At 42.7% G+C, this 25,896-nt stretch overlaps 1 protein-coding gene across 1 annotated transcript in view; it reads left to right on the top strand.

Annotated features, from left to right (window-relative positions):
* LOC144819257 (receptor-type tyrosine-protein phosphatase mu-like) overlaps positions 1-25,896 on the top strand; it is a 643,238-nt gene that overhangs the window by 315,850 nt on the left and 301,492 nt on the right. The window contains exon 3 of the mRNA XM_078677226.1: positions 1,993-2,179. Within this exon, the coding sequence (XP_078533352.1) occupies positions 1,993-2,179 (187 nt within the window). The remainder of the gene's footprint in view (positions 1-1,992; positions 2,180-25,896) is intronic.

Here is a 25,896-nt window from a genome sequence, read left to right as displayed (position 1 = left end):
GACCCCAACACAAACTTTTTTGCAGCACAACATTTAAAGACTGGTAATTTCCTCACAGTTCATCAAACAGTATGTTATTAGAATGGTCCTCTCCTTCTGTCTTTTGTTTCTATTGTGAGGGAGAGAGGCAGCATTCAGGAAAACTCAAGAAGACGGTAACACCAAGCACCAATTCACAAAGCCCAGAACCTGAGAAAGAAAAGACATTAGTAAAGGACACTTAAGGGGAACTGAAAGAAACCCAAAAAATCAACAGAGGAGAGTTTAAAGTGACTACAAGAAAAGGATTGCTTTGTCTGCAAGTGGTCTAGCACACAGTCTAAGTTGCTTGCGAATGAAAACCTTTATAGGTTAATTAGAATTCTTCGGTGTATTTCTTTTAAATATACTGGTCCTGAAGAATGCCTGATATATTACTTCACATAGGCTGAAACATGTTGACCTGACCTTACACTAGGATAATACTGGACTTATAATTCTGGTCCTTTATCCTACACATTTTTTTACCCTGTACAATTGGCAAAACTAATAAATTATTTTTTTGACTCAATTGTGACATTTTAATCTTCACTTCACATTCACAAAAACCAGCTCCGCAGTAATCTGGCGTTGCAGCACACCAGGGTGGCACTCGGCCACTCCCGGTGGGGCCCGATGATGAAGCATGTCACCAACCAGGTTGGTGAGTGAGGGCCACTTTAATCGTGACACTCCTCTTTTGATTTATTGATTGATTGATTACCCAAGGGGAATAGGAGCGTTCTTGTTTTCCCTTTCTCTCTCGTTGTTATAAGTGAACTGAAAGAAACACCTGCAGTAAACTGTAAGACCGTATAAAACAAAATGAATTACTTTAGGAAAAAACTCCTCTATTGACTGATTGTTAAATTTAGTGTGCACTTATTTGTAGCAAGTGCCACTCACTCAACAATGACAAATTAACATTAATCCGTGGTATAGTTTCTCTTACTGGAAATGTTTCCAAAACATAAAATATGATCTATGATGGATAATTGCATAATATAGGTTAGATGTATGAACACCGTCCAACCCAGTTCTTCAATACATTTCTTTTCACCAGTCAGCAGTTTCAGCTGCTAATACCATCGCTTGAAAACGTTTGTCTCCACAGGTATTGAATTTTGACAATCCCATATTGGAATTGCCGTATATATTCCTTACAAGGATCCATACCTTTAAAATATACTAAAAATAGATAGGAGCATAGTTCTAGGAAGATGCAAGGGTGAAAAAAATCAGCATGGTATAGAACAGTAAAAAGTTAGAGATGAAGTTCATTGGGTCCCAATCAAAACGATTACTGAAAACGTAGGTGTGACGTCCTCTAGTAGTACTCCTGACTTACTCAATAGTAAGTCACAGCAAACTCTTTGTTAATCAGGCTCATTAAAACAAAATACCAAAGGGGCCAATTAACCAAGTCATTTATGAGTACTACTTCACATACTTATAAATGCTTTTGTGAATTGGCCCAAAGAAGTCTACCTCCCAATTAGTAAATTGTACAAGCAGGCACAATATGTGACTACTCCATGAATATTCCAATTTTAGGGGCTTAATTCACAAAAACTTTGTATTGTTGTATGCTGGTAGTACTATTGACGTGGATCCAGGAGTAACCAAGGAGAAGTATACGAGTATGTCGTACCTACTAATAGCAAAGCCTTTGAGAATTGGGCACTGGATGTTTTAGGGGTAATTCATAGGCTTTTAGAAGCACATCAAGTTATACTGCAGGAGGACTACTTCTCGTACTCTTGAATACATTTGTTAAAAGGGCATACTGACATTAATGATTTGTTTCAAGCATGTTTGTTGTGATTTTAGTTAGTAGAGCTAGCATTATATTACATGACAGGACAATTAATTTTAAAAATTCACAGTTTGAGACTTTGGGTGTAATTTGGTAAAGATGTTCATGCTCATAATTTTCCATGTACTATATTGAGCCTATGCCCCTTTCTATTCCAGTTGAACGTCACATCCTGGAGAGCCTACAACAAAACTTTCGAGGAAAGAGAATATGTCACCGTGGATTCCTCAGTAACTGAATACAAAGTGAGGAGACCAGGAACAAACTACACAGTAACTATTCAGGGCTTCACATCGGCTGGACCAGGAAAGCCTCTAGTCTATAGTTTTACAACCGTAATCTCAGGTAACAACTGTTTAATTTTTCATGATTGCAAATGATATTGACTATTGTGGGATGGAGTTTTTAGGACTGTAAATAATTGATGCGTATTACATTGAAAATTGAGCATCATTTGAATCTCTCGCTATGATTACTTCAAGATTTGCAAGTGTCATGGCTGAGGTGCAATATGATCAATTGGAAAAGATTTATAATACATAATAACAAGGTATTAAATAAGTATGAGCTATTTACAGCCTCATTACAAGCCCCCTGGATTCACGTTTGAGGATACCCGGGGGGTGAATGGTCTGATTTCGATCAATATCCATGCAACTTGTAGGTTGTTTCTACTGAAACTGAGAATACCAGGTCCAAATCCATATGTTTTACTGATTCCTGAGAGAATACTGTACCCAGATCTGAGGCCTGAAGTGTGAGTGGTGAGGGCTGTGGGAGGGCAGAGCTGGTGAGAGGAGGGTTGGAGTAGTATTTGCAGCTCTCCACATTGTGCATGAGCAGTGTGGGTGGGTGCAGGATGCAGCAGCTTCCATCCCATGCCACACAGTCATTCCAGAGCTTCCTGACCTCTTGGCTGGTCTCAAGGTTTCTTGTTGCCTTTTTCCAGAAATGGTGCATCTGGTTGCAGGACCAGCATGTATCTGATCACATCCTGGGGAGGTTTCCTTGGAGTTGTGTCCCACCCCTTCCTCACAGCCCTCCTAACAGGGTGGCCTTAGAGGAGTTCAAAGAGGCTAAACCCTACTCCTTTCTTTGGCACCTCCATATGGGCAAAGAGAAGGCATGGAAGAAGGACGTCCCAATTATGCCTGATAGGCTGAGGCAGGCCCATTTTCATTCCCATGAAGGTCTTGTTGAATCTCCCCGCAATGCCATTGGTTTGGGAGTGAAAGGGAGTGCTGAACTTATAGGTTACCCCACAGTCATCCTACAGGATCTCAATGTAGGCTAACATGAAGTTAGTACAACCTTATCTTAAGTGTATGCAACACTTAACCTTAGCGCACTGTTGCTTTTTAGCGGAAACCGCTGTACATATAAACTCTTAAAACAGTCTCAAATTTGTTTCAAAAAATACTTATATTTTTACATTAGTGAGCAAATGTTTTCTCTCAACCATTTACATGAGTTTAACAACAAAAATCCATTATTTAATCAACACAAATGTTTATATCATCACATTTCAAAAATAGATGTCAATTCTTTAGACTTTTAACATTTCTTTCTGTCTGTGCCCAATGCATTTCGAGCTCAATGGAGCTCTTCTTCGGGGGCCTGTGGAAATGAAATACAAAATTCAATAACTCAATCTTCTCTGTAGCATGTGCATACAATACAATGAAGCAACCATATGTTATTATTGAAAACGGTAACAATACTGCAAAAACAAAGCCTTCACCAACACCTCTGTGTATGTGAAAATCAAAACGCTGAAATCAACTTACAAAAGTCACGCTCCTCTACGACTTTATCCTTCTGTAGGCAAACAAGACACAAAAGCAAAGTAATCTCTCTAACCCTATTGTAAAGTGTAACAGACCAAACAGAAAACGGAACCTAAAATCTTTCTTACCTTGAACACAATGAACCCAGTGTTCAAACAAATGTCTCACGCACCCAGTAATCGTTCTCCTCCTACAAATGACAAGAAAACCAACAGCTATAAACCGGGATAAGTCACCCTGCGGTTAAGCTTATCAACCACGCTGCCTCACGCTGCAAAGCTCACCTTGCTCTTCAATCCTGATCAACTGCAAACAACTCTCTCTTGCTATAACCGCTACTCCTCGGGAACAGTGAATGCTGAGTGACTAGGTTCTCTCGTGTCTATACACGGAGCCGGTAATCGACATAAAAAACGGACATGAAAACAGACTGAACGTTCAAAACTCCACTAGCTGGTCAGCGCCATACTGGAATGGTATCAAATCTGACAACCAAAGCGTTATAAACTACAAAACTGCGTGACTGAAAGTAAAAAAGTGGGGAGAAAAAATAAATGTGAGGAAAAATAAAAGCACATAATGGTGCAGTCATAGTTACCGATCAGAAAAATATAACTTTAGCAATAAAATACAGACATCATACTCGGCACAGCATCCTTGGATGAAGGGGAATCATAGAAAACATGATAAATCGATTTTTTCATTAAGACCCTTCGGTTCCTGTGTAGATAAATATTTAATCCAATGAATTTCTCTCTGGAGGAGGGATCTGGTGAGATCAACCCCCTCGTGTGTCTTGACTACCTCCAGAATGGAAAACCTAATCTGGGCTATGCTATGACTGTTCTCATTCCAATGTTTGGCTAAATTACTTTTTATGTTCTTGTTTCTGATAGTGCTTTTATGTTCTGAAATCCTCGTCTTCAGTTTTCTTTCAGTTTTTCCTGTGTACATTTTTCCACAAGGACATTTTATGTAATAAATCAAGTTTTTAGAATTACAATCTCCATTATGGTGTAGATTTATTTCTCTCCCAGTTTGTGGATGGTGTAACAATTTACCTTCAATCACATTGGAGCAATGTACGCAATTTTGACATTTCCTCATGCCTCTGTAAGTTTCTTGTGTTTCTCTCGTCGGGGTCATCAACAACTCCTTTAGGTTTTTAGATCTTTTATAGGCAAAGATGGGCTTGCTGTTAAATATCCCATTAAAGTCCACTTCGTTCTTTAAGAGATCCCAATGTTTGTATATGATAGTTTTAAGCTTCTGAGATGTAGTTGAGAATTTAGATACAAACACTTGTCTTTCCTGGAGTTTTTTGGGTTTTTGAATTAACAAGTTATCTCTGCTGTATGCTTCAATTCTGTGTCTAGCTTTCTTCAACACCTCTTCAGGGTATCCTCTATCTTTATATCGTTGATGTTGCAAATATAGGTTCTTTTTGTATTCATCCTCATCAGAACATATTCTCTTTATTCGCATATACTGCGATACCGGTAAATTATCTTTAAGATTCTGAGTATGAAAGCTTTGATAAAGTAATGAGTTGTTTACATCAGTCGCTTTTCTATATATCGTTGTATGAATTTGTAGCTCTTCAATGTTAACTAAAACGTCCAAGAACGGTAATTCCTTTTCACTGATGGCATAGGTGAATTCGATATGCTCTGAGCATTGATTTAACCTTACAATTTCTGATTCCAGACTTTGTTTGGTTCCTGACCACATCAAAAAAATATCATCTATAAACCTCCTATACAAGGTGGTATGATCATTCCAAAATTTATTACTGTAAATATAATCAGCCTCAAATTTGGCCATAAAGGTATTGGCATATGCCGGGGCCCCGGCAAATCCCATGGATGTTCCATGTTGTTGGAGAAAAAACTTAGATGACCATTGAAAATAACTATGGTATAGGCAGAAATGTAGCAGTTCTAAGATGAATACTTTGTTTGCTCTTACTGATGTTTGTTGTAGCAGAGCCCATTCTACGGCTTCCAGTCCAGCCTGGTGGGGAATAGAAGTGTACAAAGACTTGACGTCTATAGTACACAATAGTATGGGGCTCGTCATGTTGACATTTTTTAATGTCAAAAGAAAATCATTGGTGTCCTTTGTATAAGATGGCCATTGTTGGACGAATGGTTGCAAGAATGTGTCAATATACTGACCGAGGGGTTCAAAGATAGTACCACACCCGGTCACAATGGGGCGCATGGGTGGATCTAAAAGATTCTTGTGCACCTTCGGGAGCATATAGAGGGATGGTCTTCTCGGGTTTTGCACTGTAAGGAATTGTTTTGTCTTGATGGTTATCTGGCCTAGATCCAAGGCTTTGGTCAAAATTTCATTAAGTGCCAATTGTAATTCAGCTGTCGGGTCTCTCTCTAGTTCCAAATACGTCATGGTATCTTCCACATGATCATTCACTTTGTTGTTGTACATTGATCTGTCCATTACCACAATGGCGCCTCCCTTATCTGCTTTTTGTATGTAAATGTTCTGATTTTCTTGAAGGCCCTTTATAATGGATCTGTCATAAATGGAAACATTTTTTCTTTTTGATTTTCTCAAGTTTAGACTCTCCATGTCATTGATGACTGAATTCTCAAAAGCGTCCAAAATCTTGTGGGATACGGGGGCTTGAAATTTGGATTTCGGTTTGAATTCTAAAAATTCTGGTTCTTCTTTGGCTGTTTGTGCTGGTACTACATTCGTAAAAAAATGTCTCAGTTTAAGAACCCTCATGAACTTGTAAAATGCAACCTCATTCTCCAATTTATTGGTGTCATACGTTGGAACAAACCCTAAGCCTTTATTCATCACTCTCATTTCGTCATTGGTTAATTCAGTTTTGGATATGTTTAGGACCAAATTTACTTCGTGCTTCTTGTTCGAACTCCTTCTACCTCCTCTCCTTGTTTTGATTGCTTTTTTTGAGGATACCCGGGGGGTGAATGGTCTGATTTCGATCAATATCCATGCAACTTGTAGGTTGTTTCTACTGAAACTGAGAATACCAGGTCCAAATCCATATGTTTTACTGATTCCTGAGAGAATACTGTACCCAGATCTGAGGCCTGAAGTGTGAGTGGTGAGGGCTGTGGGAGGGCAGAGCTGGTGAGAGGAGGGTTGGAGTAGTATTTGCAGCTCTCCACATTGTGCATGAGCAGTGTGGGTGGGTGCAGGATGCAGCAGCTTCCATCCCATGCCACACAGTCATTCCAGAGCTTCCTGACCTCTTGGCTGGTCTCAAGGTTTCTTGTTGCCTTTTTCCAGAAATGGTGCATCTGGTTGCAGGACCAGCATGTATCTGATCACATCCTGGGGAGGTTTCCTTGGAGTTGTGTCCCACCCCTTCCTCACAGCCCTCCTAACAGGGTGGCCTTAGAGGAGTTCAAAGAGGCTAAACCCTACTCCTTTCTTTGGCACCTCCATATGGGCAAAGAGAAGGCATGGAAGAAGGACGTCCCAATTATGCCTGATAGGCTGAGGCAGGCCCATTTTCATTCCCATGAAGGTCTTGTTGAATCTCCCCGCAATGCCATTGGTTTGGGAGTGAAAGGGAGTGCTGAACTTATAGGTTACCCCACAGTCATCCTACAGGATCTCAATGTAGGCTAACATGAAGTTAGTGCCTCGGTCAGGCACTACCTTCTTGTGGAACCCCACATGAGTAAAATTTCCATCAGAGCTCTGGTCACCACAGGTGCTGTCACTGACCTCAGAGGGTTGGCCTCCAGGTAGTGGGAGACATGTAGTAGTAAGTAGTAATTTATTTGCATAGTTAATAAAAACCATTACAATTCGAATAAAACCATTGCAGTTCGTCCATTAAAAAGTGACATGTATGTACTGTGCATTTTCACCATATCAATAATATAACGTATAAAACAATTTTTTAAAATCATGATGATTAAATTCAATTTACCAAACATTATTATATACAATTCATCTTAGTTTCATTGTTCTCTGAGAGTTAAAGCATACTCATTTCTGCAGCTCCTTAGAGTTGATATTATTAGGCAACACTTTAGTCATAGTTCAGTTTAATTAAATCACTACGAACTTAGTTGAAGGTTAAATTCCTGCATCTTTTTCTCCACCACCTTCATAAACTTTACCAGGCTGCAGTTCAGCTGCGGATCGTCTGGTGTGAAACAGGCAAGAACTGCATGTCTGCGAGTACGTATTCCTCGTAGGTTAAACTGGAATTTCAGCAGACGTTTTCTTTCCTCCAGCAGTTTGTCACAGGAACACAACAGATGTGTCATGTCCTCAATTTCCTTGCCACATAAACGACAGAGGGAGCCCCCATTATCCCTCAGCCAGTGGGGAAGATGGCATATACAGGGTAACAGGCCCAATCTGGTAGTGGGAGACATGATCCACCAGGACCAGGGCAAACATGTTTCCTAAGGCTGTCCTGGGATCCAAGAGTCCAATGATGTCAATGCCAACCCTTTCAAAAGGAGCGCCCACGACAGGTAAGGGGGTCATGGGAGCTTTGTGCTTTTTCCCTAACTTCCCACTGGCCAAGCAGGTGGGACAGGACCTACAGAAGGCATCTGAGGCAGTCTTCATCCTGGGCGAATTCAAGTGGGCAACAAGCCTGGAAAAGGTCTTGTCTTGCCCTAGATGTCCTGCCAGGGGTACATTATGAGCGAAACCCAGTAGGAAGGTCCTTCTTTGAGTCGTCTATAGTTCTCACTCTAGTTTTCCACTATGTTACCCTAAATGTGCACGTTGTAGTTTGCTTTGCACTCATTACATAGAAACATGCTTGTTTTTGTGACAAATTATTATTGTAGAAATCGGCTGCACATGTTTTATTATTTAGCTCTTCTGCTGGGATTCAGTCTGAATATTTAGTACAAGGTCAAACAACATTGTGACCTATTCTTCTCTGTGATCGGACACTAACACCTAGACACAGCTACTGTTTTCGAGTAGGGCATTCCTAATCTTATAAGCAGAGACCTGCCGTTTTGAAAACAGAGAGGAGAGATTTCTAGCAAACGAAAGGTCCCAGGATGAGAGTTAGTTTTGCGCCTTCTGAGATGCAGACCAGCAAACGACAAATGCCAGTTATGGGTCCCAGTACTATCCCAGAGATCGTTGTTATATTATTTTGAGGCTATGCTTGGGCAGACACACCAAAAACCATGATACACCAATAACCATGATAGGGCTTTTTATCGTTGTGGATTATTAATGATGCTAATTACACTAAGTTTTGTATGTTTTCTAGTTGCAACACAGTTGCTACATAATCGAGCACTATAGTTTCAATAAATATTGTAAACTGATTTCATGTCTCATTTCTGTTGATTATGACCATGCATGAGTGAGAGAACAAAATTACCTGCTACTGTGGTTCCGTGAGGGGCCTAGAGTTTAGTGTTCTTGTGTGCCAACTTACCTGTTACTCTGGAAAGGTTCGGAGGGTAGTTAATGCACTATGAGCTGTATTCAGGCCCACAGGTACTGATATGGTATGGTGACTCCGTCCCTACATACTGACGTTCTGTGATCCCAGGCATAGTTCTGTTCCCAAACAGAATCCCTACAACAGTCCTGAAGCACTGGTAGACCACCAGAACCGGGAGTCTTAGGCTCACTATAAAGGAAGTTATTGTCACAATAGATCAGGGGATCCCCACAGGCTGCCTGTGCTTCAGCTTGCCCCCTCAAGCCCTATAGAGTGGAGCACTGTTTTCTTTCCGCCATCGGGTTTCGGTTATTGTTAGCGTTTTCCTGTCTTCACGTATCCAATCGATCGGGAAAGTCTCATCTTGTGTCGAAAACATTGTGGGCCGACTTCGGGCCTAGCTGCGTCGATCCAACCCTCTGCTGATGGAGTAGACTCCGTGGGAGTTCTGTCCTCGATGCCACTCCAAGCACCCTTGCACGGATCTACACCAGGTCTGCAACTTGTGCTTATAACCAGAGCACAAGGAAGAAGGCTCTAGGATTGTCATTCGTTCAGCTAAAAAAAGACTTTACGAGATCATCGGGCTTGAAGACTAGAAATGCTGCACCAGCAGACTCCGGATATCTTCAGAGAAGAATCTGAACAGGAAGTAGCAGCAGCTGCAGAAGAAGAGGAGGCCTTCTCGGTATCAAATTCAGGTTCCGACCTCGAGATTGAGTTTGAGTCAGTAGACATTCCTGTTGGATAGGGTGTCGTGAGTACCAAAGCCCCCTACCCCAAAAACTATCTCCTACCAAACATAAGTCTTCAGCACCAACTCTGCCTTCGGGCCTTGGTCGGCACTGAGACGATGTTTCTGACGCCACGTACTTGGGCCCGGCACCGAAACAAGTGGTCAAGACTTCCGGCTTGGTATTGGGCTAAGACAGATCGTCTTCAGACCCGAAACATTCTGCCCAGAAAGACAAATCTGGTTCAGAACCAAAAACCTCTGTTTCGAAACCAAAGTTTGCTTCGGAGTCGAAACCTTCCGCTTCAAAACAAAAGTCAACTTCAGAGCCGAAACCTTCCACTTCCAAGGACAAGAAGGACAAGCTCGGTTTGGCACTGAAACTTTCGGCACCGAAATCCAAACAAGATATTTCAGATCCCCAGGAACCAATCTTAGACATTATTAAGGACAGATTGGATCCAAAGCAGACAAAGCTTTACATTAATCCAGACAATGGACCAATGTTCCCTCTAATTTTTTTCCTTTGTGTGCCGCAGTGGAGGATCTCTGTGCGCTGCAACCATGGCTATGTGCGCCAGGAACCAAACCGTGCCTGACTGCGGCGCCAAATGGCACTCAAAACGTTTACTTTAAAAAGTGAAAAGATGGTGCATTTGCACACACACAGGTCCACAATAAGAGTTTTAAGGGCAGTTTGCAAATTGGATAAGCATGCCATGACATGAATTGGTTACACTGGCAAGTACACTTCAAGTTTAGAAAAGCACAAGACATAAGCAATCTGAAACCTTGGTCCAGCTGTTAGAGCGCGCGAGGCCACCCGACCAATAGTTTTCGCCGTTTCCGGCTTCAGGGCCCATATACTTTTCAAATCACCATATACATCGATCAGGTGACTTCACGAGCTCTACCAATTTGGTGTGTGTGTGTTCCCTGCTACCAATTCTCAGTGCACCCGACTTACCATCCACCGATGCAGGTGCCTAATGACCACAATGAATCAGGGAGCTAGCTGTAAAGGAAAGGCAACAAAATACAAACCCAACCAATAACATTCAAAATACTGTGTAAATGACCACGGACAACTGGAAGTTTTAAAATGTTTATCTAAAGTTCAATATTTTCTTGCATGAGATACAGTAAAATAAGGCAATCAATAACCAAGAAAATGTAAATCACATATGCATAAAGAAATAATGGCAGAGTAATCATCAAAGTACTAATAAAATGTAACGAGAAAAGATACTTATGCAAGTCAGTATTATCTAAAACAGTGATAGACTAAGTGTGTGTGATTATAGAAGAACTTATAATGAATAACACGCTTCACTTAAGGTGAAAGGGCCTTTGAACAACCTAGGCAACGAAGTTCTAGACCATATCAGGAAATGACACACTGCTATGCAAAATATAATTTCTAACAAATGAGAAGACATAGAAATAACTTTGCAAAATTTTAAATGACTTTCAATAGTTGCGGAAAGGCATGGAAAATATCACATTTGCAATGTTGAACTTTATTGAAGCAAAAGTTAGAAATTCAGAAGGTGCAAGAATTTCAAGAGATTTCGGAGCAGTATTTACCTAGAAAGGTGTGGAAACCAAACCCTGGCCACGGGTCAGTTAAAGTCAGGAAACCCTCAAGGAAGGATACCCCTCAAAGGACAGCAGGTGCAGAATGGACACCCAGGACAGGACAGGATACCCTCGGAATAAGAGTCAGGACAGGACCTCAGGACAGGACAGCAAACCCTCAGGACAGGACCCTCTTCAGGACAGGACCGGAACCCACAGTTAGGAAGCAACGCCTGCGCTCCACCCGCTCTGCAGATATCGATCAAGACCCCGATTGGGTCAGCGAACTCCCAGCTAAGTGCCTTGCCAGCACTTTAAGGTTCAGTAAAACCTTAGTCTATGGTCAAATTCGGACAGAGTGCTCCGCAGCTCTCTGTATTTTCAGTCACCTATTGAGTGCGTTGGGTCAGTGACAGGTCAGCTAAACCAGACAAGTCGGACGGTTCACTAGGTGAACCCAGGGTAGATATACAGTTTTGGGACAGTGTACCACCCCCCAATGTTGCAAAGTGTCAGAATCCCTCAATTTCGATTGGTCCTAAGGTAGGATTTGGGTAACACACCAATCACAATATGCGATTTGAAGCCTTCATTTACATATTTTGGGACCGCCTAGCATGTTTGGGTTCCCATGAGCTAACAGTAGCACATCTATACAATGTAACATATAAGAAGCCACATTCGCTGTTCTCGCAGGGCAGAGGTGACTTTCTCAGGAGCATCTCGCCCATCACTGCCAGCTGGCTATGTTCCATCAGCCAAGGTCCCTCGTGCTGCCGAATGTCGCACAGGCGCAGAAGGGACCTCCAATATGGCTCTCCTCTCACTCAGACCCCCATTGCCCGCGGTACATGAAAAGTAAGCGAAAACAAATTAATACATAATAATGTCATTATGAAAACACATCGCAGGGTTTGTACTTTTAACTCATCATCAAGAAATAAACTTATGCAATTTAAATGTTAGCTACATTTAGACGAAATACAAGAGCAGTGGCACGAGCAGTACCACATGATAAGCACAGCTATGAATTACGCATGCGCATAACTTTCCCTCCACTTCTGCAGACGCGTCAGGACACGTGAGTGTGGCTGACGCATGCGCAGTAACTAAAATACAAGCAGCGGCCATTTTTAGAGGACATGGATTAATTTCATTAGAAATACACATAGGCAAGCGTCTCAAACTTTACTCAAACTTAATATAAACGTTAGTAAAACATACACGGGTTACCTTATTACACATAAATGAGGTTCTTGATTTCGGCAAGCCGCAAAATATGCGAAGCTTTGCTTCATCAATCCCCTCTTTGATGATATCTACTATCATCACAAATTATAATGGAACCAGATGCCAACTTTCTTTCACACTTTATAAAGTTCTATTTCTTCCAGCAACCGTTCTAGCTTTTCTCTTTCAGTTTTAGCAGGGTGAGAAGTCTTCACCTTTTTGTATATCTGATCATTCACTTCCTCTAATTCAATCTCATCCACACTTCGTTTCACCCCTCTTGCATTAACCTCGTGCTTTCTGGTGCGCTTGCGGTATTTACAGCATAAGAAAATGGAAAGTATAATAAGACCTATAATACCAATAGGCATCAGAATTTTGAATAATAAGCTTTTACCTATGCCAGCAAGCCAATGACCTACATTTGAGAGACCATCTACCAGTCTCTTCCAGGCACTATCAACCTCGAGTGGTTTGAGTTCCTTTGCCAAATTAGTAATGTTTCGCACATATCTTTTGATCTGTACACTTTTGTCCGGAATATAAGTGCAACAATGTTGCGCCTTCAACATCCGGCAGACTCCGCCCTCTTTCGCTAATAAGGTGTCAAGAGCAAGTCGATTTTGTAAAACCATTGATCTGATCGCAACCATTTCAGTATTGACCAGCAGGAATCCATGAGCTGTTTCAGTAGACAGCACATCTACTATAGTAGACAATTTGCAAATTCTGTGAGTGTTCAGAACCACTCCCACTCCAGGTATCAGTGCACTGAAAATACTACCCATAATTTCACCTATACTTTCTCTTTTACTACGCACTAAGCCATTAGTATCTTCATTGCTTCCAGCTTTCCCATTCACATGGTATATTTTCGGGAAGACAATGCCAAAGTAGCAGCTTCCATACCAGTGATCCGGCAATTTGAAATAAGCCTTGTCCCCACAAATATAATAAATTCCAGGAAACACAGGCTCTGACCCATTTTTGAAACCCCAACCTCCAATTACCTTGTAATTATGTTCGCATTCACTGGAACCAATGAAAACATTATTATAATAGCTAGTCTTCTCGCGGTGAAGACATAGCTTGCCTTTCTTTTCAAAATCCAGCAACAGAGCAGGACCCGCTCCACCAGATGAGGTGCCTTCCATGTTTTCTGCCCATTTTGGCTTTTTCTGACTTTCGTCATTAGCCTTCTTCTGAATTTTAATTCTCCTTTTCTCTGCCATGTTCAGGAACATCTTTTCCTGCTCACGCAAAGAACAAGTCAAGTTATCTCTGTGTGCGTCTGCTATGTCAATGTTCCCTATAGTCAGAAAGTAGTCTCCCATATATCTTATGGTGTCAGTTTTGGTATGTACAGGATTCAAGTTCCCACGTATAGGTAGTTCAGAAAAGATCACGTCATTGTTAGAGTAATAATACTGTAACGGTCCCCTTTTGTAAAATAAACTAGCTAAAATGCTACAGGAAATTCCATAAGTTAATGGCAGATGATGGTATGTCACGCCTTCAGCCACCGAAGTAGGTAGCTTCATGCAGACATAGCAATCCTCAATTTCCATAGTCTCTACATAGTGTATTAACAAGTTTGCGAAAACATTTAAATGTGTCCTGTTCTTCATGCCATGATAATGTAGTCCTTTCTCATCTGATGCTTCTAAGTCTCGTTTAGTTTGTCTCAATGCTCTCTCATGTCTTTCTACACTCTGTGTTGTCAGCTCTTCACTGTCAGTATTTACAACTTCAGTAGGGACAATGTTAGTATCTTTACTTACAGCAAAGGGAATGAAAATTGTTAATCCTATCCAGATAACTATCAGTACTACTATACTACATATACACACCTTGCAACACGTCTTAAAACGGCTGCAACTAGGTCTACCATTCACTGTTGAATCAGACATTTTAGCTCAGAAGGAGTCTCTTGAACCCCTCTTTGTTGCTTTACACAATTAGCTTACTTTGTGCAAATTCACGGTGGCTCGTCTTCCTCTTCAGCTGAGTACTCTGGGACAGGTTCTCCGTCACTCACGTCAGTTATATCAAGATCTTCAAGCTCCTCCAAAACCAGTGTCCATTCAGGAGACTTGTACTTTTTGTTTTGTCTTTTTATTCGCTCACTCCTTCTTTTGGAAGAGTCTTCTTCCTGCTCTGCTATTCGAGCACTTCTTCTTGCTTCTGCACGTTTTTCTTCCACTGTCTTTATTCTTAGTCTTAGTCTTTTTACAAACCTAGGCTCAAGGTTGTTTCTTTTCTTTATTCTCTTAGTTGGTACTTGGACTTCACTTTCTTTTCTTCTTCTCTTGTTCTCTTTATCTTGTGGTAATTCTTCTCCACTTTCTTCTCCTACTTCCCTTATCTGACTAGTTCCAGGGCTAGCATCAAATTCTTCTGCCTGGTTGCTAATCTGGCCTTGTTCAGGAATATTTTGTTTTTGGCTTTCAATTGTCTCTGTTTCTGTTTCTGTTTCCTGAACCCGTTTTTCTAACTCTATCTGATCCTGTTCAAGCACTTCGATCTCTTGATTTTCTTCTGCTCGAACTATTACTCTATGTCTCGTCTGTCCCTTATCCACATCAGGAGTTAATGGAGGAGTATCGAACACTTGCTCTGTATCCGGCACTTGTTCAATATCAGGTATTTGTTCAGTCTCAGGTACCTGTTCAGTATCGGGTACTTGTTCAGTCTTATTCACTGGATCTGTATCAATCACGTGCTCTGTCCCTGTCTGACCTTCTCCTTCCTCAGTTTTGATTTGGATCTCAAGTGGCTGAGGTTCTTCGCCTGTGCCTTGCTTTTCCTGACTAGTCCACTCTCTACCTTCACTAAGTCGTTCTCTTGTTCTGATAGGATCTTCGGTCAGATCAATCATCGGTATCCATTCTTCTGGCCATATGCTTGGCAGCTCGTCTTCAGCTACTCCTGGCTCAGTTTCCTGGACTTCTTCAGCAGGCTGGTTTCTTGGCAGTTCGCAGTCAACTACTCCTGGGCCAACGTCTGCTGTTCCTGCAACCTGACTGGTGCTGGGCTGCTCGTTGTCAGTTGCTACTGGTCTGGCTTCTTCAGGGTCCTCTGCTGGTTGCCCTGGTTCTTCAAATCCTTTGTCTGGCAATACCTTCTGGGTGTGTCCGGCGTGGATCCACTGGGGAACACCTGCGACTTTCACTGCAGTGGTTGTCACCAGGATTACTTGGCGCTTCTTTCCCCACCTGGGTGCCAGACAGCTTGATCGAGTGTGCTTCTTTATTTTGACCCAGTCTCCTGGAACCAAGTTGTGGAGAGGAGTCGTTGGATTAAGGATGCCGTCGTCTCCAATCTGGCGAGAGATAGAACGCACTTGGTCACCCAATCTTCTGCAGTATTCAAGCACCAAATCATCAGTAATACTCAACAGTTTGCTTCCTGGCACCCATGCTTGTCTCATCACTCTTCCCATAATGATTTCATGGGGACTTAGGCCTGTCTTGCGGTCTGGAACACTTCTTAGTCCCATCAGGACCAGGGGCAGGGCCTTCACCCAGTTCATGCCAGTAGCATCTGTCAGCTTTGCTAGTCTGTTTTTGATAGTTCCATTTACTTGTTCCACTATTCCAGAAGCCTCTGGATGGTATGCACAATGAAGTTTCTGCCTTATCCCAAAGGCCTTACACAGTTCAGCCATTATTTCATTGTGGAAATGTCCACCTTGGTCTGATTCAATAATGTATGGTATTCCGAACCTAGGTATCAGCTCTTTTAGTAAACACTTTGCTACTGTCAGTGCGTCACTCTTGGGAGTAGGGTAAGCTTCTACCCATTTTGAAAATACACAAACAATGACAAGGACATATCGTTTCCCTTCACAACGGGGCATGGTGATGAAATCAACCTGTATTTTTATAAAGGGACCCCCAGACCTCCCAATCTTGCTCAGTTCAACCATGGTCCTCTTGCCTGGGTTCATCTGTTGACATGACAGGCACCTCTGGCAGAGGGACTCTGCTACCTTCCTGAATTTCTTGCTGTACCAAGTCTGTTGAAATACCAGAATCATGGCATCCCTACCAATGTGTGATCCTTCATGTATTAATCTTGCCATTGTGCCAAGCAAGTGTCGGGGTAACACAGGCATACCAGTTGGACCTATGATGACACCATCCACACGTCTCGGTCTACATCCATCCTCTTTCCATTTCTCTCTTTCTTGCCAAGGAGCCGACTCCTGCCACTCTCTCACCTCATCCCATGTAGGCACTTCCTCAAACACCTGAAGCTGGCAGCTGGTTCCTGGCCCCCCTCGTTTTGGATTTATAATATATCGATCTTTGGCACACCATTGAGCCACTCGATCAGCATAATCGTTTCCCAGTGATACTCTGTCCATGCTCCTTTGATGAGCAGCACATTTTACCACTGCCAGTTCTTTGGGCAACTGGATGGCCTCTAAAAGGTCATGAACAACCTTTGCATTCCGAATGGGAGTACCTGAGGAAGTCATGAATTCCCTCTGCATCCATAATTGGCCAAAGTCATGCACAACGCCATAACAGTACTGACTGTCAGTATACACTGTTATGCGTAAGTCCTTCCCAATTTTGCAAGCCATTATCAGGGCTATCAATTCGGCTACTTGTGCAGACTTGATGTGATATAGGTAACCTGCTTGTTCAATTTTTTCGAAAGACACTACTGCATAAGCAGCACTCAAGCCTCCTAATTCATGTCTTAGACAGGAACCATCCACAAATAGTTCTTTATCATGCTCCGGCAATGGTACTTCTTTTATGTCTGGGCGTGGCTTGGTACTGAACTCTGTCAGATCAATACAATCATGTTCATCATCATCCCTACCTTCCATTTCTGAGGGGTCAGGAAGTAAGGTGGCAGGGTTCAGAATACCGCACCTAACAATGTTTACATTTGCTGCGCCCACAAGAATCCTCTCGTATTTAGTCAGCCGACTAGGGGTGAGATACTGTGTTTTAGTTCTGGTCAATAGAATTACCACTCCATGTGAAACATAAACAGTCACAGGATGTCCCATGACAATGGACTCACTCTGTTCTAAACTTGCACAGGTAGCAGCTACTGCTTTTAGACAACCTGGTAACCCAGCAGCTACTGGGTCCAGTGTGGCAGAGAAATAGGCCACAGGCCTCCTGGTTGTGCCATGTTCTTGAGTCAGGACTGACAATGCGCAATTATCGCGAGTGTCACAGAAAAGGGCAAACTCTTTTGAATAATCTGGCATTCCCAATGCAGGGGCTGTACACAGACAGTTTTTCAGTCTTGTGAAAGCCATTAGACTTTCATCATCCCACTGTACAACATCTGGCATTCCTCTCGTGGTCATTTTTATCAAGGGCCTGGCTAAGGCTGCAAATCCCAGAATCCACTGCCTGCAGTACCCTAAAACACCCAGGAACATTCTGACTTCCTTTTGAGTACGGGGCAACTGCATCTTTTGAATTATTCTCACTCTTTCTGAAGTGACTTTTCTGACACCCTTTTCTATCTGGTGTCCCAGATATTTCACTGATTTCGCACAGAACTGTAGTTTGTCAGGGGACACTTTATGCCCTTTCTCACACAGGTGATTTAGGAGAGCAATGGTGTCAACTACACAGTCCCTGTGACTTTTAGACGCCAATAGAAGGTCGTCTATGTACTGCACTAATACAGAGTTCCCAGGTAATGTCAAAGTCTCTAGACATTTCTTCAAGATCTGATTAAAGATAGAGGGGCTCTCTGTATACCCTTGAGGGACCCGGTTCCAACAATACACGTGACCCTCGAAGGCAAATGAGAAAAGAAATTTGCTGTCGGGGTGCAGGGGTATCGAAAAGAATGCATGACACAAATCAATCACAGTGAACCACTCAGCATCCCAAGGAATCTGGTACAGAATTACTGCAGGGTTCGGGACAATAGGGCAGCAAGGAACTACAATCTTGTTAACCTTTCTCAGGTCCTGCACTACCCTATACTTGCCACTAGGCTTTTTGATGCCCATAATCGGTGAGTTGCATGGGCTGCTCATCACTTCTTGTATGATGTTTCCTTCCAATAATTTTTGTATCTCCAGAGTGACACCTGCTTTCACTTCAGCATTCATTCGGTAGGGCCTAGTGTTAGGATATACTGCATTGTCTTTGATGGCTATTTGTATGGGGTCCACATCTTTCATCAAACCCACATCTTTTCCAGTGAAATCCCACACTTCTGGTTTTACGGCTTCCTGTAGTTCTTGGGGCAAGTCCTGCAGGGTCAATCTTTTAAGTTCTGAGTCAGGTCTAAGCAACAATAATTTATAAATGCCGTCTTCATCTGGGGTCTGTATTTCGACACCCTTTGGTGTGCAAAAGATGGTACAGTTCATTTTACACAGCAAATCACGTCCCAGTAAATTTACTGGACTGGTGTCACAGACTACAAATCTATGCATCTGTTTAAAATTTCCAATTGAAATCTCCATTGGTTCGGTAACAGGAGTACTAATCAATTGATTAGATACACCTACTACTTGGATGTTTTCTCCCGAGAGGGGCAGGTTTGGAACGTCTACTGTTCTTACAGTAGAACGGGTAGCGCCAGTGTCCAACAGAAAGGTGACATCATTTCCGTCAACCTTTCCTTCAATATATGGTCCAGACTGGTCTACCGGCAAGGAAGCGCCAAGTACGCACTCCTCGTCCTCCCCTCTCAGGCCCCGTCAGTCCTGATCATTACAAAGGAAGGTATCATTCAGCAGATACTGCGAAGTTGCTGTATTTCTGTTCTCCCCGCTTTCCCAAACCTCTATCTCTTCATTTTCTGCCTGTCTTCCCCTGTATACCTGTTTGGGTGCTCGAGGCACCTGAACTGTTTTTACCTGGGGTTGAGTCTTTCTTGGTCTTTCTTTCTGCGTCTGTGGAATTAAATCAGGAGTTGTCTCATTAACATCGACTAATTGGGGACACTCGTTTCGCCAGTGTCCAATTTCGCCGCACTGATGGCAGGGAAATTTTTTCATAGCCTCTTCCCTGCTAAATTTGGGCCGGGGCTTTCCTCCACCCCCTCCCCCAGGACTTTTGTTCTCAGCATTTTTAACCATGTTACTCAATTGTTTTTCCTGCTGTTCTGCGAGCTTCACCTGAGCCCACATAACCTTCTCCTTAAGGGCCTTTTTCTTTTCTGCCATCTCGTCCTCGCAGTACTTAGCGTACCGCAGGACCTCATCCATTTTCTTAGTATGCCAACAGATTTTATTGTCTTTTATCCACTGACAAATTTCAGGTCTTAAACCATTTACAAACCTGTAAATAAAGTGTGTCATATCCTTCAGGTCGATGTTGTCAATACCACTGTATGTTTTAAATACCTGCAATAACCTCTCATAGAAGGAGTGCACTGTTTCGTCCCTTTCCTGTGTTGTTCTATCTATTTTTGTCCAATCAGTTTCCTTGGCGGGCACCTTTTCTTTCAAGTGCTGAATTACCTGCTCATATTTTCGCATGACTTCCTTTGATGGCTCCCCTGTGTCCTTGTCTCTGGGATACTCTTCACTGGGCCAATTTATGTTTATTTTACACTGGGTCCATAAATCTACTGGAACCACAATGTCGAAAAACCCATCCAGGTCTTTCCACAGACATTTCTGTACCTTCACGAACCTCTCCACTTGCCGGTACCAGTCAACTGGTTTCTCTCTTAATTTTGGAAAATCGTTCGTGAAGGACACAATATCCTGCCTAGACCAGGGGACATGCACATATTTCCCTCCTGGAACTTCGCGCATGGGGCATAACTGCTCAGGTTTTTCTACCTCTCTTAAAGCAAACTCGGGAGTCACTTGTCGGGAGCGAACCTCTTCCCTCTTTTTCGCCCACCTGCTTCTCCATTTTTCCACATCTCCCCATTTCTGCAGTACCCCCATTAATTCTTTAATCTGTAGCTTCTTTCCGGCCACATTCAGATGTTCTATATCCTTGTCTGAGAAGTCTGCTCTGTATGGTTTCTGTAAGGGCTTGGATTTTGAGATATCTACCCCCATACTAATTGCTGTTTCGGTCAGTTTTTCATGGAGCACTCTGGTGTTCCTTGTAAAGCTTTTACATATGAACGACAATTCTTCCTCAGAGTAGGTATTCAATCGATTCAACCCCACATTTCCTGCCATTAATTCTTCTATTTCAACCCTCAGCTTGTAGAGGTCTAAAGGCTTTGTTTGCGGAGTCTGCTTTTCTAATTCACGACTCCAACTCTCAATTTCATCCGGAGTTACCAGAGAGACATTCCTAGTACCTGTTGCTGTCTCTAATTTAATTTCCTTTGCATTAAAAGGGTTATACCTCAGCTGTGTTCCCTTTGCGGTCTGTTTGTTTGGCAATTCCAAGAATGCAACTTCAGACTCGCACTCACTGGACTGATCATCTATGATGATTGGTTCCTGTCTCGGGGTTGCTATGACTGGGGTCATGACTGGAGTAATCGGATTTCCCTGACCATTTCCGTATAACGGGACCACCGGTCCAATAGTTACTGGAATAGTCAATGCCTCAGGACTGGTATTTATCTGAGAAATTTTCTGAATTATTTCTGTTCTTTGTCTAGCTAGAGCCTCTTGCTCCTTTTCCACTAGTACCCTTCTTAGAGTTGTGTCATGTAATATCTGTGGGGTCAATGGAGGAGTAAAACTCGGGACAGTAGGCGGAGGAGTAAAACTCGGGGCAGTAGGATGCGTTTCACTTGGTCCTCCACCATAATTTGGCTTCGGGAATAAAGTTCCAGTATTAAAGGACCTGCGCTCTTCCCCATATGGAGGTTGAACAAAAGGCAGTCCTGAATTCGATGGTTTCTCTTCGCTTTCATACAAGGGTCTGGGGAAAAAAGTTTTTGTACGTGAATATTTTTCTTCCTGACTTGCGGGCACTTTGGGATATATATCCCTTGTTTCCGCCAGTTCGGGTTTCTCAGGATAGGGTAATACTTGACCACCCCCTCCCAGTCCCAGGGACCTGTCTTCTTCCTTTTGGAAGGGGCGTCGGGGAACATCTCCTACACTGGAAGGTCGGGTTCCCTCATTGTAAGGTGGCGGACTTCTGGTACAGATGTCATCTATTAGTTCATCATCTGAATCCCCTAGGGCCCCCCAATGCTTACATTTTTCAGTACTTTTCCCCCCCGCTGCAGGGTTATGACATGCCGGCATCATGGGAAACAGACCCTCAACAATCATGCTCTGCCTCCACTGTTTCATCCTTTTATCCCTGGACTCCTGTTTCAGCCTGGGGTACCACTTGGTCAAACCCTTGTCCATTCGGGGTCTTTCTCTTTCAAAAGCCTCAATCTCCCATTCCTCTAATGCTTCATACTGCGTTAGTCTCGGTCTGGGATGCAGTTCATTCATTCGGGTTCTTAAATTAAATAAGATCCTACCATTGAAAGTACCATCTAACGGAAAAGCCAATACTCCGTCATCTTTTGTGTACTTCACCCAATTCTCCAGCCACACACAGGTATTGTACCCTCGGTCAAACATCATGAATGAGGCAGGAGTATTGGGTGCTGGGACAAGAACACCTTCCCTAGATTTAATGGGTTTGTCCGTTTTAAAATAATTTTTCACCTTATTTACAAGGGACATTTTTCTCTTGGTTCCGTACATAATATCGTATCTGTTAGCCTTCCACTGATCCCTTTCAAACCCTAGATGCCTTGGATCAGGTCGCGTCTCTGTAGTCCGCGAGTGCCACATACGACTTCTGCGCTAACTTTGTTTACAAACTACCTCCAATCAGAATGCGCTTCAGAAAATTCGTGCAACCAATGGGTGCGCGACACAAAATAAGCTCTGCCAATGGGTGCGCGGCCCCTTCGTGAGACAGTTCCCACGCTCCGGCGCTCACCCCTCCTTTACAATTTCAGCTCCGCTACCCGCCCGCTGTTTCTACCAATCCCAGCGCGGCACAGAGTGACGTCAGAGGCGCTTCTCGACTGACTCCCTCCCTTCACAAGGTAACGGAAACTTTCTTACTTTTAAAGTGCTCAGTGCTTGGTTATTTTACAACAAATACACATTCGCCACAGTGCTCAAGTGTCTAGACAGAGATAGAATTCTATTACTGCAAGTAAACTACTTCCATTTACTTTTCACTTGCTGCGGGCAGATCTCTTCCGCCTACCCTTCACTCTAGCATCGGTGAACCTGTTATTCCCCTAAACTCATCCACTTCTTTCCGGGATATGTTCCGAGTTTAAGGTTTCTCAGCGGACCCCTCTGCTTTCACGCTAGCTCCGAGGAACCTGCTACTCTTCCGATGTGACCCTTACTAGGTTACGCCACTATGGGAATTTTGCCAATGAACCCCGTTACTGTCATTTATTCACACATGTATTCAGAAAACCCTAGTTAGTGCTTCCCGGTTATCCTAACCTGCACCTAACTTTCCTCGAACCTGTGACCTCAGGACAATGGATTCTATTCACCACTTGCCCTTTCAATTCCCCGGGGAGTTCGGACAACACTTAACAAGTCGATTTACAAATGCATTGATTAGTACATATAACAATATAAGAACAAGAATAATGACAATACAGTAATTCATAAATTTCAGCAGCGTATTCACAAGAGAGTGATCAGTTCCCTCAGAACAGCCGCTCTTGTAGCAGCATTAATATAATAGCAGCTTCCGACTTAACTAGCCTAACTAGTCCCTGCCTTACTCTCAACTAGTCCCTAACCATCCTCTGATCTACCAGAAAAACTGATAGAGCGCGCGAGGCCACCCGACCAATAGTTTTCGCCGTTTCCGGCTTCAGGGCCCATATACTTTTCAAATCACCATATACATCGATCAGGTGACTTCACGAGCTCTACCAATTTGGTGTGTGTGTGTTCCCTGCTACCAATTCTCAGTGCACCCGACTTACCATCCACCGATGCAGGTGCCTAATGACCACAATGAATCAGGGAGCTAGCTGTAAAGGAAAGGCAACAAAATACAAACCCAACCAATAACATTCAAAATACTGTGTAAATGACCACGGACAACTGGAAGTTTTAAAATGTTTATCTAAAGTTCAATATTTTCTTGCATGAGATACAGTAAAATAAGGCAATCAATAACCAAGAAAATGTAAATCACATATGCATAAAGAAATAATGGCAGAGTAATCATCAAAGTACTAATAAAATGTAACGAGAAAAGATACTTATGCAAGTCAGTATTATCTAAAACAGTGATAGACTAAGTGTGTGTGATTATAGAAGAACTTATAATGAATAACACGCTTCACTTAAGGTGAAAGGGCCTTTGAACAACCTAGGCAACGAAGTTCTAGACCATATCAGGAAATGACACACTGCTATGCAAAATATAATTTCTAACAAATGAGAAGACATAGAAATAACTTTGCAAAATTTTAAATGACTTTCAATAGTTGCGGAAAGGCATGGAAAATATCACATTTGCAATGTTGAACTTTATTGAAGCAAAAGTTAGAAATTCAGAAGGTGCAAGAATTTCAAGAGATTTCGGAGCAGTATTTACCTAGAAAGGTGTGGAAACCAAACCCTGGCCACGGGTCAGTTAAAGTCAGGAAACCCTCAAGGAAGGATACCCCTCAAAGGACAGCAGGTGCAGAATGGACACCCAGGACAGGACAGGATACCCTCGGAATAAGAGTCAGGACAGGACCTCAGGACAGGACAGCAAACCCTCAGGACAGGACCCTCTTCAGGACAGGACCGGAACCCACAGTTAGGAAGCAACGCCTGCGCTCCACCCGCTCTGCAGATATCGATCAAGACCCCGATTGGGTCAGCGAACTCCCAGCTAAGTGCCTTGCCAGCACTTTAAGGTTCAGTAAAACCTTAGTCTATGGTCAAATTCGGACAGAGTGCTCCGCAGCTCTCTGTATTTTCAGTCACCTATTGAGTGCGTTGGGTCAGTGACAGGTCAGCTAAACCAGACAAGTCGGACGGTTCACTAGGTGAACCCAGGGTAGATATACAGTTTTGGGACAGTGTACCACCCCCCAATGTTGCAAAGTGTCAGAATCCCTCAATTTCGATTGGTCCTAAGGTAGGATTTGGGTAACACACCAATCACAATATGCGATTTGAAGCCTTCATTTACATATTTTGGGACCGCCTAGCATGTTTGGGTTCCCATGAGCTAACAGTAGCACATCTATACAATGTAACATATAAGAAGCCACATTCGCTGTTCTCGCAGGGCAGAGGTGACTTTCTCAGGAGCATCTCGCCCATCACTGCCAGCTGGCTATGTTCCATCAGCCAAGGTCCCTCGTGCTGCCGAATGTCGCACAGGCGCAGAAGGGACCTCCAATATGGCTCTCCTCTCACTCAGACCCCCATTGCCCGCGGTACATGAAAAGTAAGCGAAAACAAATTAATACATAATAATGTCATTATGAAAACACATCGCAGGGTTTGTACTTTTAACTCATCATCAAGAAATAAACTTATGCAATTTAAATGTTAGCTACATTTAGACGAAATACAAGAGCAGTGGCACGAGCAGTACCACATGATAAGCACAGCTATGAATTACGCATGCGCATAACTTTCCCTCCACTTCTGCAGACGCGTCAGGACACGTGAGTGTGGCTGACGCATGCGCAGTAACTAAAATACAAGCAGCGGCCATTTTTAGAGGACATGGATTAATTTCATTAGAAATACACATAGGCAAGCGTCTCAAACTTTACTCAAACTTAATATAAACGTTAGTAAAACATACACGGGTTACCTTATTACACATAAATGAGGTTCTTGATTTCGGCAAGCCGCAAAATATGCGAAGCTTTGCTTCATCACAGCCTTAGGCGCATGATATTGGCATGTAATTCATGCAACAAACGTCATGTAAAAAAATGGCAGACTCACAATTCAAAAAATGGATACCCTAAGGAGTGAAATGCTTTTGTTCTGTACACATACTAAAATTGTGGATTCAAAGCTGCTGTCAAATGAAGGAAAAAGGTAGCACTGTGAAATAAAATAACTGCCTAAGATCACACAGTTTGGTCAAGTGGTGAAGCCGGCAGTATGGATTACATCAAAGAGTATGCTTTATATTTAACTATTTGATGGGCTACATCAGTACTGTACATTAAATAAATACACTAATAACGTGTCAAATGAAGTTGTGCAGGAAGCCATTCCAGAAAAAAGTACAAAGTTAAAGCAAAGTAGGTTGCTTCATTTTAATGTTTACATCATGGACTTCCCCGGCATATCATAGCGCCCAATTTTAGGAGAGGCTTTCCAGCGCAGTGTGTGTTTACTGAAATGCTATGCATGCAT

The sequence above is a fragment of the Lissotriton helveticus genome, chromosome 2_1, assembly GCF_964261635.1.
Source record: "Lissotriton helveticus chromosome 2_1, aLisHel1.1, whole genome shotgun sequence".
Taxonomy (NCBI): Eukaryota; Metazoa; Chordata; class Amphibia; order Caudata; family Salamandridae; genus Lissotriton; species Lissotriton helveticus.
The sequence above is the reverse complement of the archived record's forward strand: the minus strand, read 5'-3'. Positions and strand labels throughout refer to the sequence as shown.